Source organism: Gobio gobio (assembly GCF_949357685.1).
Source record: "Gobio gobio genome assembly, chromosome: 9".
In the NCBI taxonomy this organism is placed as follows: Eukaryota; Metazoa; Chordata; class Actinopteri; order Cypriniformes; family Gobionidae; genus Gobio; species Gobio gobio.
Window position 1 is genome coordinate 35805188 of NC_137115.1, and position 19929 is coordinate 35825116.

Here is a 19929-nt window from a genome sequence, read left to right on the forward strand (position 1 = left end):
ACAAAAGCTATTGGGCTGCTTTAGAAAGATTCTGCAGCAAGCACATTTTTCAGGAATTGTACTGCAACAAATCAATTTAATTCTCGTAATCTTTGAACTGCACAGTCTTAATGACATTTATAGGCTGCACGCACCCCAACACATGAAATTGTCCCCGTCAAAAATGCTGCAGAAATCACAGACAGCTGCAGGAAGAGATATTTCATGTTATTGAAGGCAGACAGCAACTGTTGCCAAGTCGAAAAGGAGAGCTCCCCTGGAGGAGACGGTGGGTGTATAAATAGTCTGAGGCGAGACTAGAGAGATGTACCTAACGTTTTTTCCCTTCTCGCAAGCTGCTTTTAAAGCAATGAGCTCTCTAGATGCCCCTAGCTGTGTTTCTGTGCATGTTTGGCTTTTTAAATGAGAGCACTCAAAAGAACATCACTAAAGCAGAAACAGAGATTATTTTGTGGCACTCAGCATAGTTTGGTCATTTATATAGAAAATTTGAAATAGTTCTGTTTCATCTTCTATCTTTCAATCACCTGGAGATAAATCACATGTCTTCAATTATACATTTTGCTGAGGCACGCAAGAATAAAAGGAGAATATTGTTTTTTGTTTTTTTACTTCTCCTCCCCTCTCTGTTTATCTGCTTTCTGTCACACCGGTGGGCGGCACGGGCTGGCTCTGTGCCTTCAGTGGCAAGCACTCTGCTTATTACAGATTAGTAGGTCAAGATTCTCTATTATCATTGGGCCTGATTTATTGGGATTGTACCACTGCGGAGGCGGTTGAAAGCTCACTATATTAGCCAGATACAACCTTTGCCAAAGGCAGCTGCCAGGAATCAATACAGTGTCAGACGCAGCTCTGCAATGCCGTGGTCCCATGAAGGAATAGCACCTCCAATATATAACTTTGGCTATAAATTCATCTTACTTCTCAAGTGCAAATATATTTTCAGTTGGCAATAAAACAATCCTTGGCTGATACTTACTAGGCCAGTCATTGTATTTTACCTGGAATGTGCGATGAGATGTTTTAGAATATTATGCAGACTAGTATATCTGGCTTCTTTAAAAAATAATATTCTTCAGTTCAATTCACATTTATTTGTATGGTGCTTTTCACACTACATATCGTTTCAAAGCAGCTTTAACCCTCTGGTGCCCTCTGGTACCCTCTGGTGTTTTGAAATGTTAAAAATCACAACTTCATCGTAATGATATGAAACTTGGTGACTTTTCTTGCATTAGGTATGTAAACACACACAAAAATTGGGGTCATGATTCGAGCATGCTAATTGGTCGTAAAAAAAAAAGTAGCTTTCATTGTCTTCGGTCATTATAGGAATAGGAAATGAATGGGAAATCGGCAAAAACACAGAAATTCTCCGAATATTTGTTTGTACAATCTACAAATCGGCCACAATGCTGAAAAAAAGTACACATCAGTAAAGGGGTGACACTCTAAAATATCTAGAGTGTGATATTATTGAGACATCCACTCACACACACATGCACACACGCACACTTATACACACACACACCTATGAAAAACTGAGCCTATGAACCACATTTATCATTTTTTAAAATCACAGCTTCATCTGAAAAATATGAAACTTGGTGACTTTTCTAGCATTAGGTATGTTAACACAAAAAAAAATTGAGGGCATGATTCAAGCACGCTAAGTGGTCGTAAAAAATTACTCCCACTTGTGCTCTTCGGTCATAAATGAACGACCATAGGAAATGAATGGGAAATCGGCAAAAATACAAATTCACAGAAACAATCTATATTTCTAACAAACAAAAAAAAAAATATCTAAAACTTTATAATAAATAGTCTTTGAGATTTTTTAAATATATATTCAAATCCATCAAAAAAAAAATCATTAAATGTGTTCAAAACAGAACTAGTGAATTCTCAAGCCTCTCCATAGAGACCTCTAGTTTTTACACCCATGGTTGCATGATTTCTCAAATAATAAAAAAAAAGAGGGCGCTAATCTACCTTAAAAAAAGTATTTTGAAGGCCTAGTCTCTATTTTAACCTGAAATACTGCAATAAAAAAAATAAAATAAAAAAAAAATTAAAAAAAATGTGTATAATTTTCAATGGCAAAAATAGACCATACTTAGTGCATAAATATTAAAAAATTCCATCAAATCATCTCAAAATACAAAATTAAAAAGAAAAAAATATTATTGAAGAAAAATAAATTGCATTGGTTTTACTGGGGTGGAGGAAGTTTCATTTTTAGGTCTCCGGTCACTTATGACCGGGAAGGCAACCAAAGCAACCCCTAAACGAAGAGCACCAGAGGGTTAAAGAAAATGCGTATGTCTACATTACAATTTAGAGTGATCTGTTATCAGAGGTTATGTATTTAGGAAATGTACATACACAGTCAAACCAAAAATTATTCAGACACCTGATATAATTTTTTACTAGTGGGTGCAGGACACTATAGTTCATTTATGTAAGTGAGGATAGCAAAATAAAGCAAACCGTGACATATAATACCCAAAAATTCTTCATATAGTTGACTACCAGTAAAATTGATAAAAATCTGGGACCAAAATTATTTAGACACTTTGACCTGCCCATTTTTTGCTTAAGTGTTTTTTCTTTAAAGGGGCTATATGCGTTTTTCTGAAATTTAAACTCGCAACTGACACCTGTGGCCAAAAAACAGAACTGCTCTCATTTTCTGCTCGCTCTCGCAGCGGTGGTGACGTCACATGCGCAGACAGCGCGGGAAAAGACGACCCGCCAGAAAATAGGAAAAATAGGATACAGGCTTATAGGTGCACCCACTGTGAGCGGACAAGGTGTCAGTATGCTCATCAGGAGATGTTTGAGTCATAAATGGTAAAATAAAAAGGCTATTGTTACGTTTATTTTGGGGAAAAAGTTGCATATAGCCCCTTTAATTGCTAATGCAACCTTTTACGCCACAGACTGAACAAATTTAAGCATTGCTTGGTAATTGGTTGACCTAAGTTGGTATTATCTAATTGTGTACTTTAATCTAACAGCTGACATTTGATTGTAATCCATTACCTTTCTATCAAAGTTATCAAAAGTAATTTCTATCAAAGACATTATCAAGATGAATTTGTTCTGACTCAGTTTAACTCTGCTAGAGTTCTTGTCTTGTCTCTGCTAGAGTTCTTTTCATATTTTTTTACCATTTTCTAAACTATAGCAAATAAACTGTGATAATGTGAGAAAATGTTAAAGGTGTCTGAATACATTTTGGTTTGACTGTATACAAAATCTCGCAGTTAACTAACAATGTATTAATTTAAGAGAGAAACAATGAGCTCATTGAAGTAATGAATAGATGTTAACAAATGATTAGGATATGTAGAAACATTTAGTATTTGGGTTCTTTGAAAAAAGCTGCAGCTTGGAACACTGTTAGGGGCCGTTCGCACAAAACACGTTTTTCTATTCCAATGCTCTCACTCTAAAAAAATGGTGCTATATGGCACTAAAAGTGGTTCTTGCCTCATAATCATAGGGGAACTACTTTTGGTGCTATATAGCACCATATCTTAACAGGTTCTGTATATGGTAGCAGTGCTATATAGCACCTCAGTCATTTAAAGAACCGGTGAAGAGCCGCTGAAGAACCACTGAAGCACCAAGATTTGGTGCTATACAGCACTTAAAGTGGTTCCCCTATTATTATGAGCCAAATAACCACTTTTAGTGCAATATAGCACCATCTTTTTTAGAGTGTACTTTTCCATTATTTTTCTATGTAAACACGCGCTAGACAGACGTGTATGACAGTGTTCTAAAAAGGCGGCACTCAGGTTAAAATGTCCATCTTTTAAAATACATTTTTGCTTCGAAAAATGTGTTTCCTATGAACCAGCATTTAGTCTGCATTAATTTACAGAGCAAGCTTTTGCAGCAATGAATGTTGCATACGAAGTGTTATTATCCTAATGGCTTTTGACATTGTAGATTGCACTACCCTTAGCAGATTGATAGTAGAGCTATATCTTAAGGAGCTCTTAAGAAAAAAATGCAATTCCTTAGATGGCTGCTTTGGAGAGTAACAGGTTGCAGTGAATATAGCTGGAGCATTGTTTCAGCTATTGAAATTATCCAACTCTATTGGCTAAGCCATTCTCTATTACTTCTGGCTAGTTGAATTCGAGGTAATTTAACAGATTAGAACATGGCGAAAGGTCAGATATCTCCTTCGATGAAGCGTGCCTTGTTGCGGTGCTGTAAGGCTTGATGTGTCTTATTAGCAGAGAGCTAGTGATGTGTTTTTCTCTTGGGTTAATCACTGAGAACAATGGCCTATATGAGGCCTGTCTCCAGGCCTGCTGGCCATTGCTAGTTGTCTATAATTAAAGAGGACTTTGCATGGAGTGCAGCCAGGCCCGGCTCGTTCAGAACCAGCTGTGGCAGGCATAGAGATGTATTTGCGCAACAGGAAGGACCAGCTAATGATACTACTCATGGACCTTGGTCATTGTGCTAGGATGCTAATAATGCAACATAAAATTAGGGTAAGGAAGGAAAAGAATATTGGACATAATACAGCAGTAAACATTAGTGTAGATGATTAGAAGATGTCTGTAAGTCTCTTACTTGGAGAACCACTGATGTTGGAGATGTTCAAATATTATTTTATATATTTCCCCCTCTATACTTTTTGTTATTTTTGTATTTGTTGTATTATTTAAAGGATTTGTCAAGTACTAGTTGTTAAACCTTATTAGAAACACATTATTGCTCATGAAGCCTTTCTTGCTGAAAACAAACAAACAAATAAAAACAATTAGTTCATTGTGTTTCCTTCGTCCTGGCAAACCTGAAAATACGAGAATATTTCAAAAGTGTGTTTTTTTAGAGCCCTGGAAAAGTCAATTTAATAGAATAGTAATTTTTGTAGTCAATACAGTTTTTAGTTATAGTCAGTGACTATGACTACTTGTTCAATTCAATTCAAATTTATTTGTATAGCGCTTTTCACAATACACATTGTTTCAAAGCAGCTTTACAGAAAGCGCATTTCATAAATGTACATTGAAAAATGTTAGAAAGAGAATGTTAAAGAAAAATGTTAGAATAAGTTAATCAATCATGTATTAATTTAGGCCATAACAACGCTGGCGTTGAGTCGTCTCTTCACAGGCGTCGAGTCGTCTCATCACAGGTGTTGGGGCATCTGAAGTCTCCATGAGAGGCTGGATACAAACTGGAGCTGACGAACTAGTTACATCGGGACTAGTGTCCCAAGATAACAACAGAAAAGCAGATGGGAAATAATTAGCATAGCCGCTGTTCAGAATATTAATGCTTTTGATTTAACTGTAGTATAAAACGTATTTATAATGTGAATGCTTGGCTAAAGAGATGCGTCTTTAATCTAGTTTTAAACTGGGAAAGCGAGTCTGAACCTCGAACAATATCAGGAAGACTATTCCAGAGTTTAGGGGCTAAATGTGAAAATGCCCTCCCTCCTTTAGTGGACTTAGATATCCTAGGAATGACCAGAAGCCTCGAGTTTAGTGATCTTAAAGAGCGCGATGGATTGTAGGGCGATAGAAGATCCGTTAAATACACTGGAGCTAAACCATTTAGGGCTTTATAGGTCAGTAGCAATACTTTGTAATTGATACGGAACTTAATAGGTAACCAGTGTAGAGATGATAAAATTGGTGTTATATGATCATATTTTCTTGACCTAGTAAGAACTCTAGCAGCTGCGTTTTGGACTAACGCAGCTGCGTTGTGAGTGCAGTTGCTATAAAAATACAGTATATACTGGAAAAAGTCAAGTAAAAATAATGGAAATTCATTGAGAAAGATTGAGAACCCTAATAAATTCTGTTGAAAGCTAATTTTAACAAATTAAATCAGCAGGTTGCATTAATTCACACTACAAGGCCTGGCAGTAATCTGAAAAGCTACTTTCAGACACACACATTAAAAAGAATATCTTTGTCAGTCAGACAGATTTTAATTACAGAATTATGTCTGTATATGATACTTCAGCACATTTTTTTTGTACATTTGTACCAGTGTACTGGAAGTTTTGGCTTGAATTTTAAAACAAATTTGAATTTGAATTGTAAACGACAGGAATGCAACCAGGCATACTAACACTTTGAGGTGGGAATCTATGATGTTGGGTAATGTTGCATGATTGTTCACTGCTGTGTTTCATGAAAAAACTCAGAGGGCAGAATCTTTTGTTCTCATTCTTATGTTGACTAGATTTTACTTGCTAACTGTAACTTTGGTCTGAATGTTCTCAAAATGAAATGGAATTTTGTGCTTTTTTTGTTCTGTGAAACATTATTTTCTGCATGTCCTTAATCACTGTATTGCCATAGTGTCAAATGTGAAACGAACAAATATAAAATAAAATAAATATCCTAGAGAAGTATAAATCACTCACAAATTAATCATATAGTCTTTGTTATACAGGGACGCTGACATTTCTTCCCAAATGCTTGAGCAGATGTAATTGATCTCAGAGAATGATGTCTCTCCTTGACTGTTCTTTGTAGAATGAATGTAATCATGGCATGTAGTTAAATTGATCTGAAAAAGCATTCAAATCCTAGGCCATTTTCTCAATTCTGTACTGAATCAAATACAGACAATCACAGTAAAGGTGAAGAAGCATTTAAAGAATGCTGAGGAAGAATTGAATAAATAACTAAAGAGCTTTAGATTGTGAACATTGGCAAAATATTCTTAAAAGAAATGTCCAGACACTATTGAAAGTACCATATTCTGTCGATACAAATTGCACATTTCTGAGCCAAATACACTCCTTCAGGATTCAAAGTTTTTGGAAATTTTCTTTTTTGAATATGGCCCTGTATGACGTCATAAAGGACAGAATTCCTTGTATGGGCACTTCTCCCGGATGAGTGCGTGCGCACATCAACCAGAGTAAGAGCAAGAGTGCACCCATCAACAAGCTTCGTTCGGGTTCTGTCGGCAGCGCTGTCATTTTGTTTTTAAACCACAAAATCAATTAATTGGCAATTACGATTGCACACCTGTTAATAATAGATAGGTGCGTAGGAAAGAGGATAAAAAAAATCTCAAAAGTTAAAGAAAATCCCACACACTATCGATACTTGCAAAAGATATCAAAACTTGTTTGAAGAAACTGATGAAGGTCATAAGACCGAAACGTTGCTGGTTGTGAGGGAAAGATAACCTTGTTCAGCTTCCCAAATAACACAGCGTTAAGGAAACAGTGGATGCAGTCTGTTTTGGCTGTTTTCAGAAAGAATCGGTACAGCGTATCTGTCTGATCAAACACTTTGGAGATATGAAGGATGCAATACTACTCAAGATTAACATGAGATTGGCAGAAACTGTGTGAGTTATGTACCCTTTTAAAACACAAAAGCACATCCTACGTCTGCACCCCTAAACAAACATATCTGATTAGGGTTATGTGAATCCCAAACTAGCCTAATTATTCCAAGATTTCTGAAGACAGATTAGTCATGTAGTCATTCAGGCAATACATAGGCTTATAGATTTTAAAAATATGTAGTTTTGTTCATCCCTGTTTAGTACCTTGATTAGGGATATTTTCCTTTTTGTAGCTCCCACAATTCAGCCTTTTTGTTTTTGCTGTCTTATTTATGTGCCATGATCAGTGCTCTACATTGCCTGCATGCAAAAATGACAAGCAGCAGTGATGAGAACATTCTTTTACAAAGTTACATACTGAAAAAGAGGACTGGTTCCTTTTATTGTTAATTAAATCTTCTGATTGGTCTCCCTGCTCTGATGGTCGTGTGTGTTAATTCAGGCTTCTCCTGATTTGCATATGCATAAGCCAGTCAAGTTATCAGTTAGTGGTGATGATTGCACCTTTTATTGAAGCCACAGCCAGTGTTGAAATGAGCTTGTTATATTTATTTTTTGCCACTATGGGCATTTCTTTTCATGTAATGGCTGTGTTTGTGAGTTAATTTATCTTGCTGTAATAGATACATTTGCATATCTAGTTTATAGTAGGCTAGTAGTTATTTGTTATCCAGTTCATATTTATTGTATTACTGAAATATTATGTACTGGATGTTGAACCTTATTATAAGCACTTTGAAGCCTCTCCTGCTCAGCAGTACCCTTGAGGGATTTTCTCAATAAATAGGCTGCTCTAGGCGGTTGCCTCACCAATGTGACTCCATTACTACACATTATTCACAAATTTGCCCAAACTCACAAGAGCTACAAAGCTTTTCCAAACACTTGCTGTTTATTAAGTAAGGTTGGGCCGATAGACGATGGCCATTGCTGATGGCTTACAGACATCACAATTTCTCTCAACTTTGTCCACAATCTTGGATAGTTTTTTCTTAATTTTCCTTAATATTTATCTTAATCGTCATAGATTTTTCCTTATTTCTCTTTATTTATTTTTATTTTTTTTCTTAATTAATTTTGCTTCTGTGTGAAGAATAGATGCAATGCTTTTGGAACGGTCTTCGCTTTGAAAGCATGCCTAAGGTGCCTTAAAATGCTGTATGTAGGCTGCTCACTAGGATTTGATACAGAGCTAAATGCTCAGGACAAACTGTGCTCCAGGGGACATAAATCTTATCTAGTTTCCATGGTTACACTTAGTAATGACCCAGTCAAACCCTTGTTCTTTAGTCTGGTATTTTATTGTAATTCAGATGTTCTGAAGAGGAAGGCTGTCCTGATCTACCTCATTGACTTTGTCTGTGATTACATGTGTTTACCATCATCTGGCTATGCCTAATTTCTTCTCCCTGGTACACAATGTTAAAAAACACCCACAATACATCTGTCAGCTTTCTGTTGCAATCATTAATAAAATATTATTAGAGAGAGAGAGAGAGAGAGAGAGAGAGAGAGAGAGAGAGAGAGAGAGAGAGAGAGAGAGAGAGAGAGAGAGAGAGAGAGAGAGAGAGAGAGAGAGAGAGAGAGAGAGAGAGAGAGAGAGAGAGAGAGAGAGAGAGAATACAAATTATCTACAAACAAAGAGATTTAGTAGGATTTTCCTAACAGAATAGCTATGTTGGAAAGGAGATATGGTTTCAGTCTGGTCTGGAGCTAGTCTTGGGATATGTTTTTCAATTTATTTCCTTTTAATTTGCATTTGCATCTTTTTAAATTATTTGATTTATAATGCAATTTCTAAGAAAATGTTTTTTCTATAATCACAGCTTTGTGAATAAGCCTTTGAGTATGACAAAAGAGACAGAGGGCGTGTTACATCATAAAGAACAGTATTCAAGTCAGACCATGTGCCAATGAATTATGGTTTGTTTGCGTCACTGGATGTGGGAATAAACCCTAATCTCCTGTTAGGGACAGAGAATGTGTGTTTCAATCACACTGCAGCATGTTCTCAGTGTGAACGTTTTATCTCATTCCTTCTCTCTCTCACACACATGGGCGTAAACACGTGTAAACATATTACTGTGGCTCTTATTTGCATGAATAATGAAAAGAGCCTTAGTAAAAATGGCTGAGGACAGTAAATGTATTGTTCATTTATTCTAAATGCACTAAGATTGTTATTTATTCAAGCATATTTCAAGAGCCATCACAATATTTGAGGGCACTTGATTGACAGGATGGATATATATTTCTTGGATATATATTAATATTATTTATATAAAGTATTTTTTTTATTTTTTATTAAAGTATATTTTTGTATCTCATTGTGTATGTTTTTCTTTTCTTTTCCTTGTTTTTTGCAGGCTGAATGGTTGTGTTTGAATTGTCAAACACAGAGAGCTATAGCTGGGCAGCTGGGAGACATGGAGAAAATATCAATATCTGACCCTGTATCCACAAAAGATAAACCTACAGTCACTCCCAAAACACAGCTGTCAGAGACTCCTGCACCTTCACAAGCACCTACTCTAAAGTCCAAGCAACAACCATCTCCTGGACAGCAGGCAGAGGAGAAAACCGCCCCTACTACTGTTGAAAAGTCAGCTGTGACCACTTCAACAGTCCCTGCACCTCTCTCTGTTGTTTCAACCACAGATATGCTGCAGACTGAGATGCCAGCTGTGGTGGCACCAACACCAGCTGTAGAGTCTCAGAAAGCTATTATTGCTGCTGCTGAGGTCACTTTGAAAGAAACAGGCAAAGACAAAGTCCCAGACGAGACACAAGTTGATAGAGGATCAATGTCTACATTTCCAGCAGTGCCAAAGGTATAGTATTACGTACACATCATTGAGCAATGCAAGAAGCTGTTGTTTTTACCTTATTTAAAGATTTGTTTATATGATGTTATATTAAAAATAATTGTTTGTTATAAATAGGAGGCGTGCCTGTTTAAAGGAGACAACTACAATAGGAGTTCTATGTTTTTTACAGATTTCATTTAATTGTTTTCTTTCTTCATTATATACAGGTTAAAGAGGATACATATACTCATCCTTCAATAAAAGGACAACAGGAAGATATTGTAATACAAATGGATAGCAGTCTTTCTGAAATTTCTAAAGTAGACACTTTAAAAGCAAATGTTAAAGAGCAACAAAGAAAGGACATCTTGCCGGTTTCGGTAGAATCATACAGCTCCGCTGAGGAAGAGCTTAAGGAGATACAGAGGGTCAGTGAAATGGCCATAAAAGAGACTGCTACAAAACTCTTACCTGTTAGAGCACATGATAGTGAAAAACAATACCACGAGGACAGCAGTGAGAGTGAACCCTCCCCTCAGATACAGAGAAGAAGAGTGAGGCCTCCTTCCTCCAGCAGTGAAGAAGACAAACTAGACAGTTCAAATTCTGGAGATGATGAAGAGTTCATAAGAAGACAACTAATGCACATGGGTGAAGATGAGAACTTACAATCTGATGAGGAAAACCATGTCAGAGAAGACCAACAAAAACAGCAAGAAACCAGAGAGGCTGAGAAATCAGATGATTCCATAAAGCATAAACGTGCCCTAAAGAAACTTACTGTAGAACCTGAGGAGAGATCTGATATCAGCTTGTCTTCTCATGACCAAGATGATCAAGTAGCCCAAGTCATCCCTGTTTCAGAAGCATTGGAGGAATTCAGAATTCAAATAGATGAGTCAAATGACAATGGGAATGTCACAGGTACTGACACCACATTAGTTGCCATTACACAAAAAACTCCTGTTAGACAGACCCCAGAGGAGTATGAGAGTCTGATCGAAGACTTGTCCAAGGGTGATGGGTCTTCCAGTGTTCAGGTATCCAGCATCACGCCAGGAACAGCTTCACCTACTTCTGTGTCCTCTATTGATGAAGACAGCGACAGTAGCACAAGTGATAAAAAGGCAAGAACAGAGAGTAAACAGCAAAGAAAGGCAAAACACAGACCACACGGCCAGGCCCTTCCCACTATAGAGGACTCTTCTGAGGAGGATTTACGTGAGGAGGGTGATCAACATATGGAGCAGGAAGATGAACGTGATGATCAGCAGCAGTTAAGAAAGGTCCCAAAAAAATTTAAGACAGAAAGAGATGATCTGGGCATGCAAAGGAGACGTGAGCATTTGACTAAAACTGATAAATTACAGCAGGTTACAGGGGTGGAGGAACACAAGTCCTCCTCTTTCTCTGACATTTCACCTAGTGTTGAATCTGAACCAGAGAATGCAGAATACAGAACATTATCATCTGAAACACAAGATTCTGCAGAGAAGCCATTAAAGAGTGCTGAAGAGGTATATGAGGAAATGATGCAGAAAGCACAGGAATACAAAACATGCACACCACCTGATATTGAACCATTATATGGAGGCATGTTAATAGAGGACTATGCTTATGAAACTTTAGTTGATGAACAAGAACAGGCTGCAACAGCTTTTGGTAAAATCACCCATGAGCAAGATTTCAGAAAGATGTCTGATCATGAGTCGGTCAAGATACTCATGACACCAGACGAGGCTTATGAGGAAATGATGCATAAAAGGAAAAAGATCTCGCAAAAAGAAGAGGAGGCTCAGCACACACATGCATCAAAGGTCGACACATCCTTGCCACTTTATGTCAGTGACACTTGTTATGTGACTATTTCTGGAAATGATGTACTTACTACAGATAAAAATGCAAAGCCACTGTTGCAAACAGAGGATGCCTATGAAGAGTTACTGAAAACACAAAACGATGTTTTAACACCAGGAACAAGTCCAACACAATCAACTACTCTGTCTCCCGCCTCCCCTCTGACTGTGTCGGAGTCATCATATGATTCCCCCGAGGTGATACTCATCCCTTCAAGTGGAGAAGAAGACAACATAGCTGAACCTATTGAGTGCATTTTGGAGCCTTATATTACAGAGTCAACATCTACTCAGGATGTATCTCTGTATAAAGCTTTATATCCAATTCCTGACTTAAAGATCACTCAGTGCTCCTCTGGTGAAGAGGAAGTTGAAGAGGAGGACAGTGTCACACAAGAAAAAATGTCCCCTGAGCCAACTGATATTGCTGAAAGTGAAGAGGAACCACAAGCCCCTGAAGAGTCCCTTGAGTCTGTTCCCATTTCTGTAATCTGTAAAGTTCCTTCATTAAAGCATGTTGTGGAGACAACAGCAATATCACCACCGTCTCCACCGACATCCCCAGCAGTCTCATCCCCAGATTCAAATATAGAATTTACAACCGTACCATCTTCCTCTCCAGATTCTGGCCAGACATCTACTCCAGCTAGCCCAAGTGTTGCTGATGTTTCTTCCCCAGTTGTAATTCACATGCCAGACTTGGTGTCCGAGCAAGACACAACGCACCATTCACTTGCAACTGCTCCTATTACATCTTCCACACAGATTATTGGATCCCCTTCACCAGTCATTCCAGCCTCACCACATGTCTCAGAAAATGCTGGAAGTTTGACTCCTTCTAAAGTTCTTGTTGCAAAGCCAACAATAGGTCCAAAACCAAACCTGGCTCCAAAACCAACAGTTGTACCAAAATCTACACAGGAAACAGTCCCTTCTCCAGATAGGGTTTCTTCCCATACACTGGATTCAGCTCTTCATGATTCAGCTCCAAAACCTTTGGCTGGGACAATACATGAACCAACATCTGTTCCGAAATCAGCCTCTACCGACAAACAAACTGTTGCACCACTGACTTCTCCAAATGTAGACCCTGTGAGAACTACTACAACTACTGTTGCTACACCTATTGTTCAATATCAAGAGGCACATTTAATAGAAACTTCTGTTGTTGTTCAAATGCCAGATATTGTGTCCCCTGCATTAGAGCATCCAGTTCTAGAACAAACTTCAATTTCAGAGCCTACCTTGCCATCTATTGCACTCAGGAATCAGATTCCTACAACTACCCCCATTGTTGCCCAAATGCCTCCCCTGGTCACATCTCCATCACAGTCAATCTCTATGACTTGTCCAGTATCTTCTCAAACCTATGCCCCACTTCCAGCTACAGTTTCAACAGTGGATCAAGCACCTATTTCTGTTTTAACTATGGTATCAGCCTCAATACCAGCAAGTGTTGTCTCTAGTCCAACCAGTGTTTCTATTCAAATTCCTATTCAGAGATCAGTGGAAACCAGATCAGACATAGCACCCCCATTAGGCCAACCATCCCCTATTTCACCTCCAACAGATCACAGAGAGCATATTGCTGCAAAGACAGTATCTGTTGTTTCTCCTACTATTACTACAACTGTTGCTTTTGGAGCTACAACATCCCAACCAGTTCAATCTATAATGGCTGATATTCAGCCAAGGATGGCAGAAATACTGCGGGAAAATCTACCAGATTATGTAATTCCTTCACAACAATCAGTTTCACAAAATGTTTATCCTGCTGTACAGACACAGGAAGGTCACGTTTCTATCAGACTTCCAAGTCTTGAAAATGTGGTGGTTGAAAAAAATATTGAAGATGGTAGAGGCCACCCTGTTATTGTTAGTGCTTCTCCTTTTACTTATCAAGCCACAGTATCAAGTTTCATCACTGATACAACAGTTCCACCTTGTATGACATCTGCAAAACCTCAAGAAAGAACAGATAGACCAGTGATTTCATTTCCACCACCTCCCACAGCTTCACCACCAGAACTGCCATATATCGCATTGTCTAAGGCCGGCGTGACTGTAATACCAGCTGTAACCCCAACACAAAAATCACCACCCCCTGTTCCCCCCAAACCTGTATGTATTCCCCCAGGACTGGTATTTAGTCACAGATTAAGAGAGAGCGTAAAGCCACCAGTTAGCCCTGAACCAGTAGTTGTTCAAACAGTTCGTGCTGCAACTTTGCCAAGAACAAGAGAACCTCCAAATGCATTGTCACTAAGTTTGACTGCCCCTGTAGACACCAAGCACAGTGCTTCCTCACCAAAATCCCCCTTGTCACCCAGATTTGCTAGAACTCTTGAAACGTATGTGGTAATAACATTACCCTCAGAACCAGGATCACCTGTGGAGGGCATTACAACTCAAGCACATATGAGAAGATCATCACTTCCAACTCCCAGGCAGCAGGTTCCTTCTGAGGCTCCAAGAGTGTTTTCTCCAGCCGTAGTGGATGCACCCGTGTCATTAATTTCAGCACAAATTGTAGCAGCCCCACCAAAGGCTATCTCAGTTTTAAATGCAGCAGCACCCTGTGTGGTGATGACACCTGACTTTGCTTCAGTCTCAATGGAGACACATTATATCACTCCAGCTGTGGATTCAACACAAAGTATTACATCACCTTGTGTTACAGTTCAAGAGATGCCTTCTGTACAAACATCAGTTTTAGTACCTCTTGTAGTGGCATCATCAGAAGTAGCACAGACTACGAATGTTGTTTCTCATGTCACAATGGAGAATACAATGCACTTCCCATCTGTGAATATAACACCACACTATACAGCACCAGATGTAATGGCATCTTCTTCTTGGATTTCAGCAGCACCTGTTGCAGGAGCAGCTGCACCACCACCACCACCACCCATTGCTATGGAACAAACATCATATCCAGCAATGATGTATACCACACCTTCCATAGGTTCTAATCTTTCCATGCCTTCAGCCTCAGTGGTGAATACATCAAAACCCTTAGCAGAGGTACCAGTAGTCTTAACCCCAGTGTCAGGAATTTCTGAGTCTGTTGCTCAGCATACAGTGAGTGATGTACGACAAGAACTTGAGATGCAACAAATGCCAACAACATATTCTGTACCAATAACAATAACCCAGATTCCAATCCCAGCTCAGAATGAAGACATTCCTGGTTTGGATATGGAAGAAGTACTAATAGTCTCGGCTTCAGAAGAGGCACTGACTAACATGGATCCCTCACGAGTTCCAATAAAACAGCTTCAAGAGCAACAAACAGTTTATGAGCAAAAACAAGAAACTCCAGTAGTGACTTCTGCAACAGCTGTGCCACCATTACCAGTCACATTTACCCAATTTACAAAATCTATTGAGAGTCAAGAAATACGTGGACAAGATAAAGTTATATCAAGCATGAGCCAAGTCTATTCTGCAATCTCAACAACTGAGCAGCATCCTGACACATTGCCTAATCTTGTAACCCAAGTTGTCACTACTGAAGTGCAAAGAACAACTGTGTCAGTTGTCCAGGAGAGGATTCCTGTTGAACCCATACCTGAACCTGTGAGAGCTACAGTCTTAATCCAGCCAGAAATCCATTCTAAACCCAAACAGAATGGAAAAATACACTACCCTGGTGATGTTGTAGATCTTACTACTTTTAAAGTCAATGTTACAATGACTGATCAAGGGATGGATCTAAGAGCCCCAGATTCAAGTAGGTCTTCCTTGTCAAGTGAATCAAGCGGACGACAGGCCTCTGCTGTAAAGCCAGAAATTGTGAATCTTAGTGCAGAAATAATCCCTACTACAACACTCTCTGTTGTAACTGATAACATAACAATTGTCACTTGCACAGCTACAATTGCCTACAACAATAACACAGTTGACAAGCCTCTGGACCTGGGAAATGCAACTTCAGTGCCTCTTCCACTTAACACGTACAATCCATTTGAGCCACTTGCACAGATAGTGTACAGACCTGTGCATTCTCAACCTAAGTCAACAACTAGTGCAGAGATTCCCATTAATCTGTCATACAGGGCTGTTGCAAGCACATCTTCTCCTCTAATGCCTGTTCCTGTAAATGCCACTGCTGGAATGCCAATGCATACAGAGCCATCAGCAGTTGGACCTGTAGACCTCACCACTTCTAAGACAATGAAAACCATGGTCGCTTTGTCCTCATCTTCTGGAGTGATCACAACTGTTGTGGAAGATGATGGTACACCAGTTGACCTTACATATGGAAGACAAACTGTTTGCTGTGATGTAATCTACAGGCTTCCTTTCACAGGAAGCTGCAGAACACAGCCACCTGTGACCACACAACCAGACAATCAAATTGGCTATCAAATTAATATTGCCACAACACCTGTCATTGAAGATCTCAGTACCATGAAGGCTTCAATGTCAAACAGTAACTTCAAAGAACATGGGATCCTGGGAACCTTTGGGTATGAAAGGAAGAATGGATTCACCTATCAGAATGGGGCATCAGAGGGGGCTATTGATTTGACATCAACTAAAATGTCAACAGGTCAGTATTGCAGTGCACATGTATATTTTTGTATGCTAATTTTGAGAAATGTACTTTCTATTGGTTATGTCCCTTATTTTGCTATATTTTAGAATTTTTTGTTTACTCTATAGTTTACTATATTTTAGTTTACTCTCTGAATGTCTTGATTTTCATTCTTGTGTTTTTCTGTTCTTTTTTTTAAACAGATGCATGCATTTGCCTTCGTGTTGTCCCTCAGTGTTTTGGCTTTGCATCCTGCTAGTCTGATGACACTGACAAGAAATGTGCATGCTCTTTGGCTTCCATTTCATAGTTAATTAATGTTGCATGAAACAGAGAAATTATCCATTTAGATACTGATGATGCTGCTATTTTTGTTTTCTCAACATAACAGAAGAAGCCTTAGACTTCTCAAAGAAAGGCACTTTGGCATTTACCGGGATCACCACTACTCCATATTCTCAAGGAACTTTGTTTGGCGTTAATAGTTTGCTAAGATCGACAAATGGCATTGTTTACTCATCAGTTGCTGCACCCGTTCCCTCCACGTATGCAATTACTACCCAACCAGGTTCAATATTTAGCACAATGTACAATAGTCTGACTGATTCTACAGAGACATTTTCAGCACTTCAAAATCAGCCTGCTCCATATGGATTTGTAAACACCACAGGCACAGACGAATCAATGTTCCAACAATCTGATATATCAAATGATATCCTACCTTCTGCATTAGCCAGTCTCCTTCCCTCATTGACAGCCTTCCCTGAGCTCTACTCAGATGCTACACTTGAGGCAATAGCAGCCTCCCTGGATACACTGGTATCGCCAAATTTCCCTGATTTAGATGACAGCAAGAGCCAGCAGTACAAGGCTGAACATGAATTTTTACAATTAGAGAAGTTGAAGCAGCTGTGTCTAGCTGAAGAGCTTGAATGGGAGAGGCAAGAGATACAGCGTTACCGTGAACAAGAGCAGATCATCGTTCAGAAGGAGCTAGAGGAGCTTCAGAACATGAAGCAGCAACTTCTAATGCAGAAAGAAGAGGAACGCAAAGCCCATCTGATTCTTCAACAAGAAACGTTTGCACAACAGCAACTTCAGTTAGGGCAAATCCATCGATTGCAGCAGCAACTCCAGCAACAACTAGAAGATCAAAAGATACACCCATATGGGTTTAGGCCAAGTGAGGGTATGTCCCCACCCATGAGCTCAGAAATTATTATTGACTCAAAATATTCTGGGGGAGATAATGGACAGTACTGGCCAGTGAAGGATGATAACTCAACGTCATCTGCAGTGTCCACCCATGACTCTACATCAGGTCAAAACTGGCTAACAACAACCTCTGGGGCTTTTACACAGTATAGTTCAAACATTCCTGTATCAGTGAGTGCACAGACAAAGGAACATTTGCAGTTATCCATAAACCTGCAAGATCAAAGTGTAGGGTTAAGTGGTAAGAAATTGGTTGAGAGTGGTGTTCAAACAGACGATGAAGATGGTGTTGAGAAGATTCCTTCAGGTAGAAGGAGAAGAAGTAGGAGAAGTGTAGATAGCTGTGTGCAAACTGATGATGAAGATCAGGATGAGTGGGACGTCCCTATTCGGAGCAGACGCAGGTCTCGTTCCACTAGATATGCTGATGGAGAGAAGGGTAAAAGCTCCAAGGTATCAAGTATTGCAATTCAGACTGTAGCAGAGATTTCAGTTCAGACGGAGCATTCAGGGACAATTAGGAGATCTCCTGTTCGGGCTCAGGTGGACACAAAGGTAGATTTACACAGAGAGGGTCAAACAGAAAGCGATTCAGATATTACATCAGACAAAGATAAAAGACGCCTAGCGCCTGCTGCGATAAGTGTTAGCACACACCTGACAGCTGATGATGTTGGAAGCTCGTTAATTACAAAATCTCCAAAGGTATTACGCTCCCCAGTTTCACCAGTGTCCCCTGGGAAAAGCTCACAGAAGATGCTTACTGCTGATTCATCAAGGCACCTCAGTAGTCCAAGATCAATAAGGGCCTCACAACGATCTCTGTCTGACCCCAAATCACTCAGTCCGACAACTGAGGACAGAATGATGTATCAGTACTCAGAAACCTATTCAGTAAGTACTGCACTTTAAAACTGATTTATTATTTATATATTAGTTTTATTTTGTCCTCTCCTTGCATTACATACCAAGTTACCATGCTGTGTACTGTAAACCCAGATTGCAAGCAGTCATTGAAACAATGTTGAGTCAATGTTGATGCGCCAACGCTAATTGCATTGAGATATATAGTGATGTTGGTTCACTATCTCTTTTGCACCCACAATTAACATTGATATTTTGTTGAAATCTCACCATTGTTTCAATTATAATGTCACTGAATCAATGTTAGGAAGTAAGGTTGGTTCAATATCACTTTTACACCTGCAATTAATCTCGAAACAATGGTGAGATTTCAACAAAATATCAATTATAATGTTGATTCAACGGATGTTTATTTTATTCAATATTGAAATAAAAAAATATATATTGTTCAATTAACCTTACACTATGATTGATTATACATTATCGAAGTTGAATCAATATTCAAATTAACAAAGATAATCAATGGTAATGTCAGTAGCTACGTTTACATAGACACTTTTTGCTTCAATCTGAATGAATTCATTCTGATTGATGAATCCGAACGTAGTGTTTACATGAATGCTAAATAAATTGATTGAGTTGATGTGCGCGTTTATATTTCACAAGCTTCTGATCGGATTTAATCTTTTGACATGCACACACTGCATGACAACGTTGTCCTGCTCCAATTCACAGACAATGAGTGGAAAGAGAATTTCAGAATGACAGGACACTGATTTATGACACTTTATCCAACAGGAAGAACAGCTTTTTCCGTGCATCATACGTCATTAGGCTATTTCATTGCACATGTGCAGTACTCTCCAGTTTCGGTTTTCAATCCGATCAAGTGTTTACATGTCCTCTCAAGCAGTTTACAAAAGGAATAAACCAGCCCTTACAAGCTGAATGAAATTTTAATCAGATCTGGCCAATTCATTCCGATTGACGTGGTTACATGCAACTTTTTTTATTCCGATTGTGCTACTAGTCCAGTTACAATCGGATTATTAGGGTCCATGTAAATGCAGCTAGTGAATCAACTTTACACCATGATGTTGATTCTACATCAATGCTTTTGAATCAACATTGAAATGAACAAAAGTAATCTTTGGTTATTTTTATTTATATATATATATATATATATATATATATATATATATATATATATATATATATATATATATATATATATATATATATTAGGGATTTAATGGTACACAAAAGGGCTAGGTACGCAACTAAA

General features: G+C 38.6%; 1 protein-coding gene across 1 annotated transcript in view; it reads left to right on the plus strand.

Annotated features, from left to right (window-relative positions):
* pclob (piccolo presynaptic cytomatrix protein b) overlaps positions 1 to 19929 on the plus strand; it is a 123504-nt gene that overhangs the window by 64740 nt on the left and 38835 nt on the right. Inside the window, exons 19-21 of the mRNA XM_079826153.1 lie at positions 9729 to 10193; positions 10397 to 16580; positions 16957 to 18674. Coding sequence (XP_079682279.1) covers positions 9729 to 10193; positions 10397 to 16580; positions 16957 to 18674 — 8367 coding nt within the window. The remainder of the gene's footprint in view (positions 1 to 9728; positions 10194 to 10396; positions 16581 to 16956; positions 18675 to 19929) is intronic.